This window comes from Tursiops truncatus, chromosome 1 (genome assembly GCF_011762595.2).
Source record: "Tursiops truncatus isolate mTurTru1 chromosome 1, mTurTru1.mat.Y, whole genome shotgun sequence".
Taxonomy (NCBI): domain Eukaryota; kingdom Metazoa; phylum Chordata; class Mammalia; order Artiodactyla; family Delphinidae; genus Tursiops; species Tursiops truncatus.
Window position 1 is genome coordinate 171,889,324 of NC_047034.1, and position 15,171 is coordinate 171,904,494.

Sequence of the window (15,171 nt, forward strand, 5' to 3'; positions counted from 1 at the left end):
GGTGGTCCCGACCTAGGAACATTCTCTCAAGGAGGGTTACTTTATCAGTACATGTCTATTCACCCTGTTTAAGGGGATCCAAATTGGGGCTGAGGAGACAGAGAACTGGGGTCGCTTACTTTTCATTTTATACACTTCTGAGCTATTTGTATATTTTTTAAAACAACTCCTCATCTTCCTAGGCTAATGTCTCACTCTCTCATCGTAGTCAGTGTCCCTTGCTGGAAGCAATGTCACCTCTTTGGCAAGTCTCCTCTGACCACCCCCCTCTGCAGCAGACCCTCTGCCAGTTCACCACCTTTTCCTGACCGAGGCCTTTAGGACACATCACAATATGAAGGTCTTTGTATTGGTTTGTCTGCTAACTTATCACTTTCTCCTCCTGAAACAGGAGGGAAGGGGCAGGGCACAACCTTTGAAAGAATAACATAGCCCGAGGACATGACATAAACTGATTAGAACCAAATGGGTCCAAGATGGCCCCCCAAACCCGGAGCCTCAGTATATGCTTATATCAGCAAGCTAAATGACACACCCACAGGCACCATGACAGTTCCAAGATCAGTAAGGATCAAAAAGTGGGCGGTGGCCCAATTCCTGGAAATCCCCGCCCCTTCCTAAAATAGCTGGAATACTCCCCCCACTCATTAGCCTATGAAATTACCCACCCCTATAAAACCTGACAACCCTGCACCCTCGTGCCTTCTGAGATGGCCCACGCTCTGTCTGTGGAGTGTTTCTCTCTAAATAAATCTACGTCTTACCTATCACTTTGGCTCTCACTGAATTCTTTCTGCGATGAGACATCAAGAACCCGAGCTTCATTAAGTCCTGAAACCAGGGGTGTGATCTCACTTGGAAGACTGTGGGTTTTGGCCGGGTTCTACCCTTTTAGGGCCTAGGACAGTGAGGACAGAAGGAAGGTGATCAGTAAATGTTTTTGAAAGACACACATCCAGTGGTATTTACGAGTGTCCATATTCATTCCACAAGCCTGACATAGTGCAAAAACCCAGTGACAATAGAGATTTCGTTGACTATGGGACTGGCCATCACACCAGCTTCTTTGAAAGCGATCCCTAGCCTACCCTGGGGAGGACACTTTTGTGCACAAATACAAGTAGCTCTGGGCCAAATCCAGCTACGTGTATGGCTTGTCTGTGGTTGCTTTTGAGCTACAAGGGCAGGACTGAATGGTTTCAACGAAGACCACATGGGCTGAAAATATTTACCATCTGGTCTTTGAAGAAAAAGTCTTGACAAACCATGAGCTTGAAGGAACAGAGAAGTGTAGTGTAAGACTTTGAAAACTGCACAAGAGAAAATGGCAGGGTTCACACATACACTTGCAAGTGCTAATGGTAGCTGATACCTTATTCAGGCCTTGTTATGCATGAGATCTTGTACTCAGTGCTCTGAGTGTGTCATCTCCTGTAATTTCATTCTCATTACAACTATGAGTAGGTTCTGACTGCTGAGGCTAATTGAGGTACAGTGATTTGCCAGGGTCAACATGGTCAGTGACAAACCCAAAATTCAAACCCAAATCGAGGTCTGTGTACTTGTATTTGTACCCTGCATTTGTAACCTGCGTCTGTATCCACTGTGCTGGACAGCTTCGATGGAAAGCACTTTCCAGCCGTATCGAGGAGAACCCTCCACACTCCCAAGACTGCTCTGTCTCCTCTGTGTCCTCAGAAGGCCACCTGGATGTCCCCACTGCCTTGGGGATGTTAAATGCCTACTTTCTATCTTAAATGCCCACTTCTTCTCTGTCTCTGAATTCTACCAATTTGTCAAGACTCAGTTAAGCTCGCCTTCTCTGAGGCTTCTCCTTGCCTTGGTGACTTTTTAAATCCTCCCTCCAACCAATATATGAACTGTTGGAGGGCAGAGGCTGCCTTCCACTGCAGAGCCTTTGTTCAGATTGCAAGCGTATGCAACAGACACGCTCCTCAGAAACAAAACAAAACTCTCGTGAAACCCACTGCCTCCCCTCCCCTGGAGAAGATGCTATTTAGTAGAACCACATGCCAATTCAAAATGCCAACACTCTTTAACTTGGACGTCTCTCTTTAGCTATTAACAAATCGGGAACCACAAGCTTTATTGTCTGCATCTGGGATGTTTCATATTGCACTTGCCTTTTATTGTTATCATTATCATTTAACTGTGCTAACTATTAAACTCTCCACTTCTCTCTAACTCCCAGGAATCCTGCCTTCATATCAGAACACAGGTTCCCTGGATCAGCTACTGCACTGGTGTTACAGGGCATGTTCAGCATCACCAAATCTAGGTGTGAAAATAGCTGAACTCAACAACGCTGCTTAGGAACAGTGGTTGCACTTGGGGGTGTAGTTTCTGGGATGATGGCTGTGTTCGTTTCTGGCTCTAGGTGCTGGATATGTGGATGTGCTCACTTTGTGAGAACTCACTCAGCTCTACATCTAGGAGTGTAGGTATATTTTATTTTCTGTAGGTATATGCTATTTTCTGTAGGTATATTTTATTTCAATAAAAAGTTCTCAAATACCCTTTGCAAACATAGCTAACACACATGGATCTTTTTTTTTTTTTGGCAGAAATCACACCTCATTTTCTTCATGCAACGTCCTTATGAAAGGATCGGTTAGACCATTTTACTAGCGGTAGGATGGGCAAAACAGGCGAAGCAACTCTTAAGGTACCATATAACAAATTCAGGAGGGATTGGTGCTCAAGGTCAAATCCGACCCCAAGACGATTTGAACCGATTCCCATTAGAAGCAGATACTCTGACTCCGAAAACCAAATGCCCTTCATATGCCAGAATCATAAAATAGTTCTCTGAAACACAACATACAGAGGAAGTGGGTAACAAGGCCAATTAGCAACGTCTAGGTGGGAAGGTCGTTTAGCCACCTTCAGACCTTGTGAAAGGGAGGAACTGGCTCTACCACAAACAGAAAAAGCGACCACTTGTGCTGTAGACAGAATGTCTGTGTCCCCCTACAGGTTCATATGTTGAAATCCTAACCCCCAAGGTGATGGTGTTGGGAGGTGGGGCCTTTGGGAGGTGATTATGTCATGAGGGTGGATCCCTAATGAATGGGATTAATTCTCTTATAAAAGAGACCCAGGAGAGCTCCCTCTCCCCACCCCCCCATGTAAGGACACAGGGAGAAGTCAGTGGTCTGCAACCCAGCCCCAAACAGAGCCCTCACCAGAACCCGACCATGCTGGGACTCTGTTTTCAGGCTTCCAGCCTCCAGAACTGTGACAGATAAATGTACGTTGCTTATAAGGCACCCAGTCTATCGTGGTCTGTTACAGCAGCCCCAACAGACTAAGACAGCTTACTAAGACTGGGTTAAGCACCAGGCTAAACACTGTCCATACAGACTCTCATCAAATCTTCACAACAGCACTGATTTCATCCCTGCTTTACAGACGAGAAAACTGAGGCATGGAGAGGGTAAGGAACCTACCCAAGGTTACAGGGTTATTCATTGGCAGGGCAGGGGTTCTATCCAGGCCACCAGACTCCAGAACCCATGTTCTTACCCACGATGCTAGTCACGCCTCTTGTCGTGATTCACCCGCGGATGGGTTTCCAGCTTCTAGCGTGCGACATACCTTCTGATTCACCCTCGCTTGTCCAAACGCATCCAATGACAAGCGTCTTGTCAAGCACACCCAACTCCTTCATAAATGGCAGGCTGGTTCACAGAGTGGCTCTCTGCCCTCAGAAGATTCGTGCTTACACACATGTCCACCCCCTTTCTACCAGGACTTTCCCCATTTATTTGTAAGTTGGAAATCTAAAGATAAAACACGAGGCCTACATGAAGCCATAACCAGCCCAGATTAGATTAGAAAGGTCAGCAGTCTTCCTTTGTCTTCCATTACCAAAGATGGATTGCTTTTTTATTTATGTATTTATTTTAAAAATTTATTTATTTATCTATTTTTTTTGGCTGCGTTCGGTCTTCGTTGCTGTGCACGGGCTTTCTCTAGCTGCGGCGAGCAGTGGCTACTCTTCGTTGCGGTGCGCGGGCTTCTCGTTGCAGTGGCTTCTCTTGTTGAGGAGGAGCACAGGCTCTAGGCGTGTGGGCATCAGTAGTTGTGGCATGCGGGCTCAGTAGTTGTGGCTCATAGCCTCTAGATCTCAGCCTCAGTAGTTGTGGCACACGGGCTTAGTTGCCCCGTGGCATGTGGGATCTTCCCGGACCAGGGCTCGAACCCATGTTCCCTGCATTGGCAGGCAGATTCTTAACCACTGCACCACCAGGGAAGTCCCTGGATTTCTTTTAAACAAACCATTTGCTCATCCTACACTCCTTGAGTAAGCAAAAATAATACCGCATTGCATTAGCAAAGCTCAGGAAAACTAAATAAAACTTTCATTGGATGTTTGCAATGCTGCTTTTAGTTGTACTTTTAGAGGAACCTTTTAGTAAGAGCACATTTTGAATCGACTTTTCTTTGTATGCTACACTGATCTTTATGAAAGGTAAAATTGCTTGCCTATGTTGCTTTTGAGGAATTTAAGTGGGGGGAGAACACGGTTATTTATTAATTAATTAATTAATTTATTTTTGGCTGTGTTGGGTTTTCGTTTCTGTGCGAGGGCTTTCTCTAGTTGCGGGAAGCGGGGGGCCACTCTTCATCGCGGTGCACGGGCCTCTCACTATCGCGGCCTCTCTTGTTGCTGAGCACAGGCTGCAGACGCGCAGGCTCACTAGTTGTGGCTCATGGGTCTAGTTGCTCCGCAGCATGTGGGATCTTCCCAGACCAGGGCTCGAACCAAAACATGGTTATTTAAATACAAGGTTTGATTTGGGACTTCCCTGGTGGTCCAGTGGGTAGAATTCCACACTTCCAATGCAGGGGGGCTCGGGTTCGATCCCTGGTTGGGTACTAGATCCCGCATGCATGCCGCAACTAAGGAGTCCACATGCTGCAAGGAAGATCCTGCGTGCCGCAACTGGGACCCGGCGCAGCCAAAATAAATAAATAAATATTAAAAAAAAACAAATTTAAGGGTTGATTTCATGAATTCTCTTCATTTTGGTCTGTTGAAGTAATTAAACCAATCTGATGAGCCTCCTCCTACCCATCAAGTCATCCCTGCCTCCACCACCATCTCACAGTTTCTGCGACTATCAGGTGAACCAGGAATTCAAATTAGGAAAACATTCCAACAATATTCCTCAAATGATTATCAATTCTGGTTTGGTTTTAAGTGAATATGAATTCTACCTTTTGTCCCTTATCTGGGACCCTTCCTCAGATAAGCTGACTCCTTCACACATCTAGTTACATGCCCTTAATAGGTCATAGTTTTTCTCTACCTGGAACTGGGACATGATCTCTACTGCAAGGAGCCCCATACACCGTAGTGTCACCATGTTCCACAGGTCACTGTCCAAAATGCAAGGTGCTTTAGGTTCTCAATCAAAGCTCTGAAATAAGCCTCTTCAAAACTGCCATCCTTGGGCAAGATTTTTCAAGGAACTTCCCAAGACCAGAGGCAGTATCACCCAGAACTGGGAAGACTGGAAGCTGCTTATCACGGGCCTTCACCCAGACTGCCACTCCCGAGAGGCAAACACAGGGGAGATCGAGGATGCAGCGACGCCGCCCAGGGATGCTCTGCAGGTGGGGCCCTCCCAGAGCTTTTCTGCTGCTACCCCCAGAGTGGGGGGTCCTGGCGGGTGGCGGCCCCTCTAAGTGACTCAGGGCCCCCAGGCCTGGCTTGTAGAAGCTCCCAGGATGCTGACCTCAACTTTGTTTTTTAAAAATAGCTCGGAGGCAGCGGCGCTCACGTGAGCCGCCGGGCTTCCCCTCCAAAATCCCGGGGCTCCCGGCGGCTCCTCGTCCTCGGGGTCGCGGAGGGTGAGGGCGGTGTCCCGAGCCCCGGTGACAGGAGGGACCCCGGCCCGCGCGAACGACCAGGGGGAAGAAGGGGGCGCTGGATGGGGTCGGGGGCCCGGACAGGGCGGGCCGGGTTGACCTCGGGGCCCGGGCCGGGGAGGGAAGGCCGCGCTCACCTTCTTCACCGACAGCGAGATGTTCTCCAGGATTCGGTCCTTCACCTCCCGCGGCTCCATGGCGCCGCCGCCGCCGCCGCCGCCGCCCCGCCGCCGCCGCTTCCCGCGCCGGGGCCCCGGGGCCGCCAGCAACCGCTGCCGCCGGCCGTACGGGGGCTCCGTCGTGCCGGCCGCGGGGCCCGGCGCCCACCGCCCGGCCCTCGCCTCGCCCGGCCCCTCGCTCCGCCGCGGCCCGGCGGCTCCGGAGCGCGGCCGGCGGGGTAGGAGGCCACGGGCTGTGCGCGGCGGCGGCTGCAGGAACTGATGTCAGGCGGGGCGGCGCCAAGGCCGGCGGTCGGGCTGGGACGCCGGCGCCGCGCCCGCGCCCGCGCCCGTAGAGCCGGGACACCGGAGACGCCGTCGGCTCTCAGACCCAGGTCCCCCGGCCTTTCTTAGAGACCCTGGAGGCCCTCCTCCGCTCCGCTCGAGGCCCCCGGAGGCCCCGTCGGACCCCAGGGATCTGGACACCTCGCCTCCCGGAGACCCCCACGGCCCAGACTCCATCGGTAGCGTCCCCTTCCTTAGCCCCAAGGTTCCCGAGAGCCCTCAATGCTCAGACTCCGGCTCTCAGGCCCCTTGGCTTCTGGCAGCGCAGAGACTCCCTCCCGGAGCTGCCCACAGACCCCGGCCGACTGGTCCCCACCGGCCAGCCTGGCCCTCACCAGCCCAGAGGACCCGGTCACTCCACTCCTCGGTTCCCCACCCTCACCTCCCGGTCCCAAACTTTCAGGCCACTCCGGGTCCTCGGTACCCCTCACCACCTCCAAAACACACCCTCTTCGCCTCACCTTCATCTTCGGTCCTGATGCCCCTGCCAATTCTCACCCCGATCCCACTTCTAAAGCTGGTCCACATATCCTGAGGGCCCCCCACTGCCTCAGCCCTGAAACCCACCGTAACAATTCCCCTTCTCCCCGCACAGCACTCTTCCCAAATTTCACCATGTTTTGCAGCCACTTATACTTAAGGTTCTCAGTCTCCTACCTGGCTCACTTACTCATTTGGTTCCCAAATAAGTATATTCCGGATACATCCATTAGTCTCTCCTTTCTATTCCTTTTTTTTTTTTTGTCAATATATATCATTGTATTTATTTTTTTACGCTTTTTAAAAGTTGAGATATAGTCATACAACATATTAGTTTCAGGTGCGTGACATGATTCAATATATGTATATATTGTAAAATGATCGTCATCCTTTTTATTCTTAAGATACCCCAATTCTGGGCTTCCCTGGTGGTGTAGTGGTTAAGAATCCACCTGCCAATGCAAGGGACACGGGTTTGAGCCCTGGCCGGGGAAGATCCCACATGCCGCAGAGCAACTAAGCCCGTGCACCACGACTACTGAGCCCACGTGCCACAACTACTGAAGCCCATGTGCCTAGAGCCCGTGCTCAGCAACAAGAAAAAACACTGCAGTGAGAAGCCCACGCACTGCAACTACTGAAGCCCACGTGCCTAGAGCCTGTGGTCCGCAATGAAGAGGTGCCCCCGCTCTTCGCAACTAGAGAAAGCCCATGCACAGCAACAAAGACCCAATGCAGCCATAAATAAATAAGTAAATAAATAAAATTTATTAAAAACCAAGATACCCCAATTCTCAGCTATAGCTCCCCAGTTTCTCCTCTCCTCTGCTCAGGCTACACTTCCCTCAGCCTCCAAAACCCACTCACCCCAGCACTGATCTGAAACACCGATTGTACACCTTATCCTAGATGGACTCCACCCTATACACACCAGAAAGATATCTCCCCATCCCTCAGTTCCCCAGGAAAGACCCAAGATGGTAGTAGATATTTTTTGTTTTTATGTGACTGGATAAGGGGACAAAAGTATGTGTCAGGAAAAGGAAGGAGAAACAGATTGCTGCATTCTATTACCACCCAGGATCAGGATCAAGGGCAAGAGTTCTTAGTACCAACGACGATGATAATGATGTGTTGAGTATTGACTATGTGCCATGAACTGAACTAAGTGCTTTCCATACATTTGTCTCATGTATCCTCAAATAACAATTCTTGGGACTTCCCTGCTGGTCCATTGGTTAAGACTCCATGCTCCCAATGCAGGGGCCCTGGGTTCAATCCCTGGTCGGGGCACTAGATCCCACATGCTGCAACTAAGAGCCCACATGCCATAACTAAAGAGCTGGCTCAGTCAAATAAATAAATAGATAAATAAATATTTAAAAAAAAACTCAAATAACAATTCTTGTACCCATGGATAAACTGAGGGGTGAGGGTAATTTGCCTAAAATCATACAGCAAATTGTGGAGCCCAGAAACAATTTGTACCCTTTTCTGAGCCAAGGATCCCTTTACATTTCTTCGTACTATTCTAAGAGGTAGCCCTACAGGGACTTGGTCTAACTCTTTAGGGAAAGAAGTAAAATCCCTAAACCCAGGGTATTTTCTTTTTTTTTTTTTTTAAATCAATTAATTAATTATTTATTTGGTTGCATCAGGTCTTAGTTGTGGCAGGCGGGCTCCTTTGTTGCGGAATGCATGTGGGATCTAGTTCCCTAACGAGGGATTGAACCCGGGCCCCCTGCACTGGGAGTGCAGAGTCTTATTCACTTTGCCACCAGGGAGGTCCCCAGGGTATTTTCTTAATAATACTGAGTTCAGGGGACTTCCCTAGTGGTCCAGTGGGTAAGACTCCATGCTCCCAATGCAGGGGGCCCGGGTTCAATCCCTGGTCAGGGAACTAGATCCCACACGCATGCCACAACTAAGAGTCCACATGCCGCAACTAAGAGTCCGCATGCCGCGACTAAGAAGCCTGCATGCCACGACTAAGAAGCCCACATGCCACAAATAAGACCCGGCGCAGCCAAAATAAATAATTAAAAAAATAATAATATTACTGAGTTCAGGAAAATAGGAGATAACAGCCTCTGTGGAGCCAGGCAGAGGGCAGAAGGACAGGTGGGGATTGAGGCTGCAGTCACTGGACAGGTAGAGAAAAGGCTGAAGGCAAAGGACACGTTACTTTGAATTCGGAAAGAAATAGCCTGGTGTCCAAAGGTGTTTGTGGCAAGCAGGAGGAAAGCCAGATTGAATGACCGGTTGGTCTAACAGCTTTGATGCACTCCCTTCCCACTCCACCCAGACAGGGTGCCTACAGGCCCCAACTTATCTGATGCAACTCCAGCTTCTGAGAATCCATTCAACCCAAAGTGGAACAAACTAGCTTCGCGGTTCCTCCCTGCTGTTAATAGCAAGCCATCTTCTGGGCAGCATCTTCTGCTGGTCACCACCTTCCTATAAATGGCTTGCGCACAAGACAGCTTCAACAGGTGTTATTATCACTTGTGATTAACAGGTGTGATGCAAGATGGTGGCATTTCTGCCATGTTGTTTCTATCTTCACGCATTGGGGGATGGTCAGATTCAACTTTTTACAACATTCAGGAGGAACTTATGGTCTCACTACCTAGCAAATTCCTAAGGTTTGCATAGGTATGTGAGTGGGTGGGAGAAGTGAGGTATATTTTAGTCTCACAAGACTTCTTGCAGGGAAGGGGAGGGGGCCCAGTGTGTGTTTTCATGTGCAGATAATTGCCCCAGGCCCAGAGCTCAAATATGGAATCCATCCCCGCCTATCAAAAATAAGAAAAGGACGGGACTTCCCTGGTGGTGCAGTGGTTAAGAATCCGCCTGCCAATGCAGGGGACACGGGTTCGAGCCCTGGTCCGGGAAGATCTCACATGCCGTGGAGCAATGAAGCCCGTGCGCCGCAACTACTGAGCCTGCACTCTAGAGCCCGCGAGCCACAATTACTGAGCCTGCACTCTAGAGCCCGTGCGCCGCAACTACTGAGCCTGCACTCTAGAGCCCGCGAGCCACAACTACTGAGCCTGCGTGAGCCTGTGCTCTGAAACAAGAGAAGCCACCGCAGTGAGAAGCCCGAGCACCGCAACGAAGAGTAGCCCCCACTCACCGCAACTAGAGAAAGCCTGCGTGCAGCACCAAAGAACCAACACAGACAAAAATTAAATAAATAAATAAATAAACAAGAAAAAGAAAGAGAAAAAAACAGAGTGCCCATCAGTCTGGGTATTGCGAGTCATTAAGTTCAAAATTGAAACCTATTCATTTATTGCACAAGACTTTGCTGATCATGTGGAAAGTGCATGAGACTCTGAGGCATCAAGAGCCTGGACTGAGTCACTCTAGGGCCTCGGACAAATCTGTCTTAGTTTCCAAACCAGTGACACAGGAAAAATGATCTTTCTTTTTTTAAAAAAATATTGTCCACACCTAAGTCTCCTACGGCTGAACACCGTCAGATGAAGGAAGAAGTAGTGAAGGCAGGTGAGGTCGTAAAACTACCACAGACCTGGCCCACCAGGTCGCCTCTACTCTTCTTTCCAAAGGTGTGTACTGCCACAGAGAGGAAAAAAATAAGAACAAATTCCGGCAACTTCCTCTTAAAAGATAACTGGAGGACATCCCTGGTGGCGCGGTGGTTAAGAATCCACCTGCCAATGCAGGGGACACAGGTTCGATCCGTGGTCCGGGAAGATCCCACATGCCACGGAGCAACTAAGGCCGTGCACCCTAAGTACTGAGCTTGTGCTCTAGAGCCCGCGAGCCACAACTACTGAACCCTAGTGCTGCCACTACTGAAGCCCACGTGCCTAGAGCCCGTGCTCTGCAACAGACAAGCCACTACAATGAGAAGCCCGTGCACCGCAATGAAGACTAGCCCCCACTAGCCACAACTAGAAAAAGCCCACGCGCAGCAACAAAGACCCAACGCAGCCAAAAAAAAAAAAAAAGAAAAAGATAATTGGAAGTGGAGGATGGTTTAAGAGACTAATTCCTCCCCTCTCCCCAACTCAAGGCAAATATATTTATAGTTCCAGAGGAGGGAGTAAATATTTCCTTGGCCGTCAGCCTTGTGAAGCTGCTCTCCATCTGAGAAGGGGAGGGAGGAGGGGCTGACTGTACAAAACAGCAATGGTCCGGGTTCCCACACCTTAACTCCGGCACCTGCAAGTGCCTACAATCTGTAACTCCAGGACTGTGGAAACCCAAACAAGGCAGCTTTAATCTAGGGGATTTTATTTTAAAATGTTGAACATCTGGGAACTCCCTGGTGGGCCAGTGGTTAGGACTCAGTGCTTTCACTGCCCTGGGCCTGGCTTTTATCCCTGGTCGGGGAACAAAGATCCCTCAAGACATGAGGCACGGCCAAAAAAAAAAAAAAATGTTGAACATCCAGTTCCTTCCTCCTTATTGTCCAGCCAGCAAGATGGGTTGGTGAAAATTGGGATATCATTCAACCTCCCTGCTTCAAAGGTTCCAACAGCTTCCTGTCAGAGCATTTGGAATGACATTCAAGCTCTTCTCTGGCCTCCGAGGCCAGAGCTGATCTGGTTCAGCCTCTCCGCCTGACTCATCTCCTGATCTGTCCGCTGGCGTGTGCCAGCTCCCACCAACCTTCTGTTTCTTAAACAAGCTTGTGTGTTCACATCTGAGGGCCTCTGCTGGGAAAGCTCTTCCCCAGGGCGGCAGAAGCCTCTAGCCGTTCACCAAAATCTGCTCGCTCCACAGTGACAGCACTGTAGCCAGGCAGTGCTAGACTGTATTTCCCAGCCTTCTTTGCAGCAGGCCTGGCTACCTTATCACGTTCTCGCCAATGGCATGTGAACAGACATAAAGTGATGCACTTTCAGGCTGGACTGTTAAGCCAGTGGAACACCTGTCTTGGACTATATAGCATAGGCAAGATAAAAACTCTGTAATAAATTATTGAAATTTTTGGCCTCTTTGTTCCCTCAGCCTAGCCTAACACAGTGCACCCCAAATCCTTACCTGGCAGGAGCCTAGCCAGCCAGGTCTCAGTTTAAATGTTAGCTTCTCAGAAGACCTTTCTCCTTCATTACTCCATATTTAAGTAGCCTCTAATCCCTTATAGCACACCGACCTACTAAATTTTCATTGTAGAATGTATTACTATCTGCATTTTCTTGTCTGTTGTCAGTCTTCAAAGAGACTGCTAGAACATAAGCTTCATGGGAATATGCACCTTTGCTTAGTTCATGCAATGCTGCATTCACAGCACCAACTCAGTGTCTGGCACATGATACTCAGTGTTTATTGAGTAGTATCTTGATTAATTTTTTTCTTATAAATTTATTTATTTATTGGTTGTGTTCGGTCTTTGTTGCTGCGGCGGGCTTTCTCTAGTTGTGGCGAGTGGGGGCTACTTTGCGGTGCGTGGGCTTCTCATCGCGATGGCTTCTCTTACTGCGGAGTACGGGCTCTAGGCGCGCGGGCTTCAGTATTTGTGGTGTGTGGGCTCATTAGTTGTGGCTCACAGGCTCCAGAGCACAGGCTTAGTAGTTGTGGCACACGGGCTTAGTTGCTCCACCGCATGTAGGATCTTCTGGACCAGGGCTCGAACCTGTGTCCCCTGCATTGGCAGGCGGATTCTTAACCACTGTGCCACCAGGGAAGTCCCTGATTTAATTTTTAATTCAATAGGGATGCAGAAAAATTTTTTAGCTGGCCTTAGAAGTAAAAGCACAGAAAGAGAACTAGAGCCAAATATAAGGCTGCTTCTCTTTACATCTGATTTGGGCCTTTTCTATTCTAGGAAGACAATGGATGAGGAATTACGGCCCAAGTCTGTATAACCGTTAGCAGAGAGGTGCCGTTTGCCAATGTCCAGATTAGTCTTAGATGTGGGTCTGATAAAAAGTACTAGCTCACATGGAAGCCTGCAAACTTACTAACCTCAGAATGTCATCCACCTTTTAAAAATTTTTTATTAAAAAAAATTATTTTTTGGCCGCACCACACAGCTTGCGGGATCTTAATTCTCCGACCAGCGACTGAACCCAGGCCCACGGCAGTAGTGCCGAGTCTTAACCACTGGACAGCCAGGGAATTCTTTGTCATCTGTCTTTTAAAATCCACGTTAAACTCAAGGTCAACAGTCATCCTGGGCTAGAATCCCTAAACCTGAAAACTGACCTCAGTGACCTGGCTGGGTTTCAGGCAGTCACTCTACTTATGGGCCTTTGAGATGATAAACTGTGGAAGCATGACGCTGTTTACAGATTTATTACTTCAATACATATCTGAGGGCCTACTATGCACAAGGCAAAGTTCTAAGCACTGGGAGATAGCAGTGAAAAGGAGACATAAATCCCTGCTCTCATGGAGCTCACATCTTAATGGGGGAGAAAGATAATATGAGACAGAACTGAAATGCAGAGTATGGTAGGTAGTGTAGGTGTTAAGCAGAAAAATGAAGGGAAGTGACAAGATAAAGTAGACAGAGAAGGCCTTACTGAGGTGGTATTTGAGTAAAGACCTAAAGGAAGTGAAAGAAAAACCCATGAAGCTGTTCGGGGGGAAAAGAACATTCCAGACCAAGGAAAGAGCAAATACAAAGGCCCTGAAGAGAAAGAGCATGGTGAACTCGAGGAATATGGAGTTCAGGGTGGCTGAGCGAGTGAGGGGGAGGCAGGCAGGTGAAGGCAGAGAGGTACCCAGGGGCCTTGGAGGCATTATAAGGGCTTTGGCTTTCACCCTGAGTGAGATGGGGGCCCATTGAGGGGTTTTAAGGAGAGGTGTGATCGGATTTAACAGAATCATGCTGGCTGTTGTGCTTAGAACATCATGTAGACAAGGGCAGGAGACTTAATGCGATAACCCAGGTAAGAGGTGATGGTGCCTTGACCACGGTTCTAGAAAGGATCAGATTTCGAATATATTTTGAAGTGGAGCCAGCAGGATTTAGGATGGGTTGACGTAGTTGTGAAAGAAAGGAGTCAACATTTGAGTGAACAACTGGAAGGGTGAAGTTGCCATTTACTTCTCAGGGAAAGACACAGAGGAGCAGGTTGGGGCAGGGAAGTATTTCTGGCTCAGGGAACTTCAACTTCAGGTATCTGCAGTCGAACAGGGAAAATGTTGGCTTTTAGTAACTGTCTAGGAGGAACCAAGCCACCCTAGCCCTAATTTTTTTTAAGGACAAAAATCCATAGATAAGGACTGGTATAGTTAGTTGGTTAATCCCATTAGAACACTAATAGTTCTGAACAGGGAAGCAGTATCTGGTGACAGTTTAGCGCTTTTATGTAACATGGCAATATGTTCTGCTTAATTCACGTTCTGAAATTTAGAACTATGTTCTTTTTTGACGTCTTTTTTCCCATTTCTCTGTATTTCTATTTTTAAATGTATATCCTACCCTTTTCTTAAATTTTCCTCCTCCAAGCTGTAGATACATAGATTCCTGCCATAAATCCCCCAAAGCATTTATTTCCCTGATACTTTTTAAACCTTTTTTTTTTTTCTTTAAATAAAGATGCAGTGAATTCCCCTTTCTCTGTGCCAAGGACCTGGAATTCTTTCCACCGATAACTAATGTCTCACAATTTCCTACCACTCTATCAAGTACTAGAAATCTCATTTCAAGTGAACTGATTATCAAAAGATTGAGATCTGAACAATGGCAAAATAATTAGTACTTCTTACCTCCAACTAGAAGTAGGCTTTGCTCTCAGCATTCTTTTTATTAAGGCAAGGAAAGATAACAGAACACGGGGGGATTTGTTCAAACTACTCCCTGTATATACAAGCTGAGCCATGTACACTGGAAATCCTTTCAAATAAAGGCCCCACAGCACAAACTCATGCACAAAGCAGTAACTCCACACTAGTTAACATCCCAGGGTGTTTCCAACTTACTCACAAACCCCTATGACCACCCCAAAAGCCCCCCATTTTATAGACAGGGAAACTGAGGTACAGAAAGTTTAGGCAAGTTACCCAAAGTCACACAGCTAGCAAGTGGCAAAGCTGGAATTCAAACCCGAGCAGCCGAGCTCTAGAGACTAGTCTGAACCACAATACCCTGTCACCAGTGTTGTTCCTATTGCTGTGCATCCACTGCTTGTGCAGTCACCAAGTGCAGACATTTCACATCAGCAGATGGCCACGGCCTCCTGCAGTGTTTATCTGGAGGTGACTAATGGCTTGGAGATGCCCACTTCTTCTGGCGTTTAGGTTCATGGCCACAAGTCACAGTGCCTGGGTATAAGTTATTTAAAGGGCAGGGAGACAGAGACAAGGA

General features: G+C 48.3%; 1 protein-coding gene across 3 annotated transcripts in view; it reads right to left on the minus strand.

Moving 5' to 3' along the window:
• Positions 1–6,313, minus strand: part of PLEKHM2 (pleckstrin homology and RUN domain containing M2) — a 38,113-nt gene extending 31,800 nt beyond the window's left edge. For 2 of the 3 annotated variants that reach the window (XM_073795576.1, XM_073795571.1), the window contains exons 1-2: positions 6,036–6,313; positions 765–898 (exon numbers count right to left, since the gene is read on the minus strand). In XM_073795576.1, coding sequence (XP_073651677.1) covers positions 765–825 — 61 coding nt within the window. In that variant the 5' untranslated portion in view covers positions 826–898; positions 6,036–6,313. The remainder of the gene's footprint in view (positions 1–764; positions 899–6,035) is intronic. The other variant, XM_033842838.2, reaches the window with a different exon arrangement.
• Between the last annotated feature and the right edge of the window lie 8,858 nt (positions 6,314–15,171).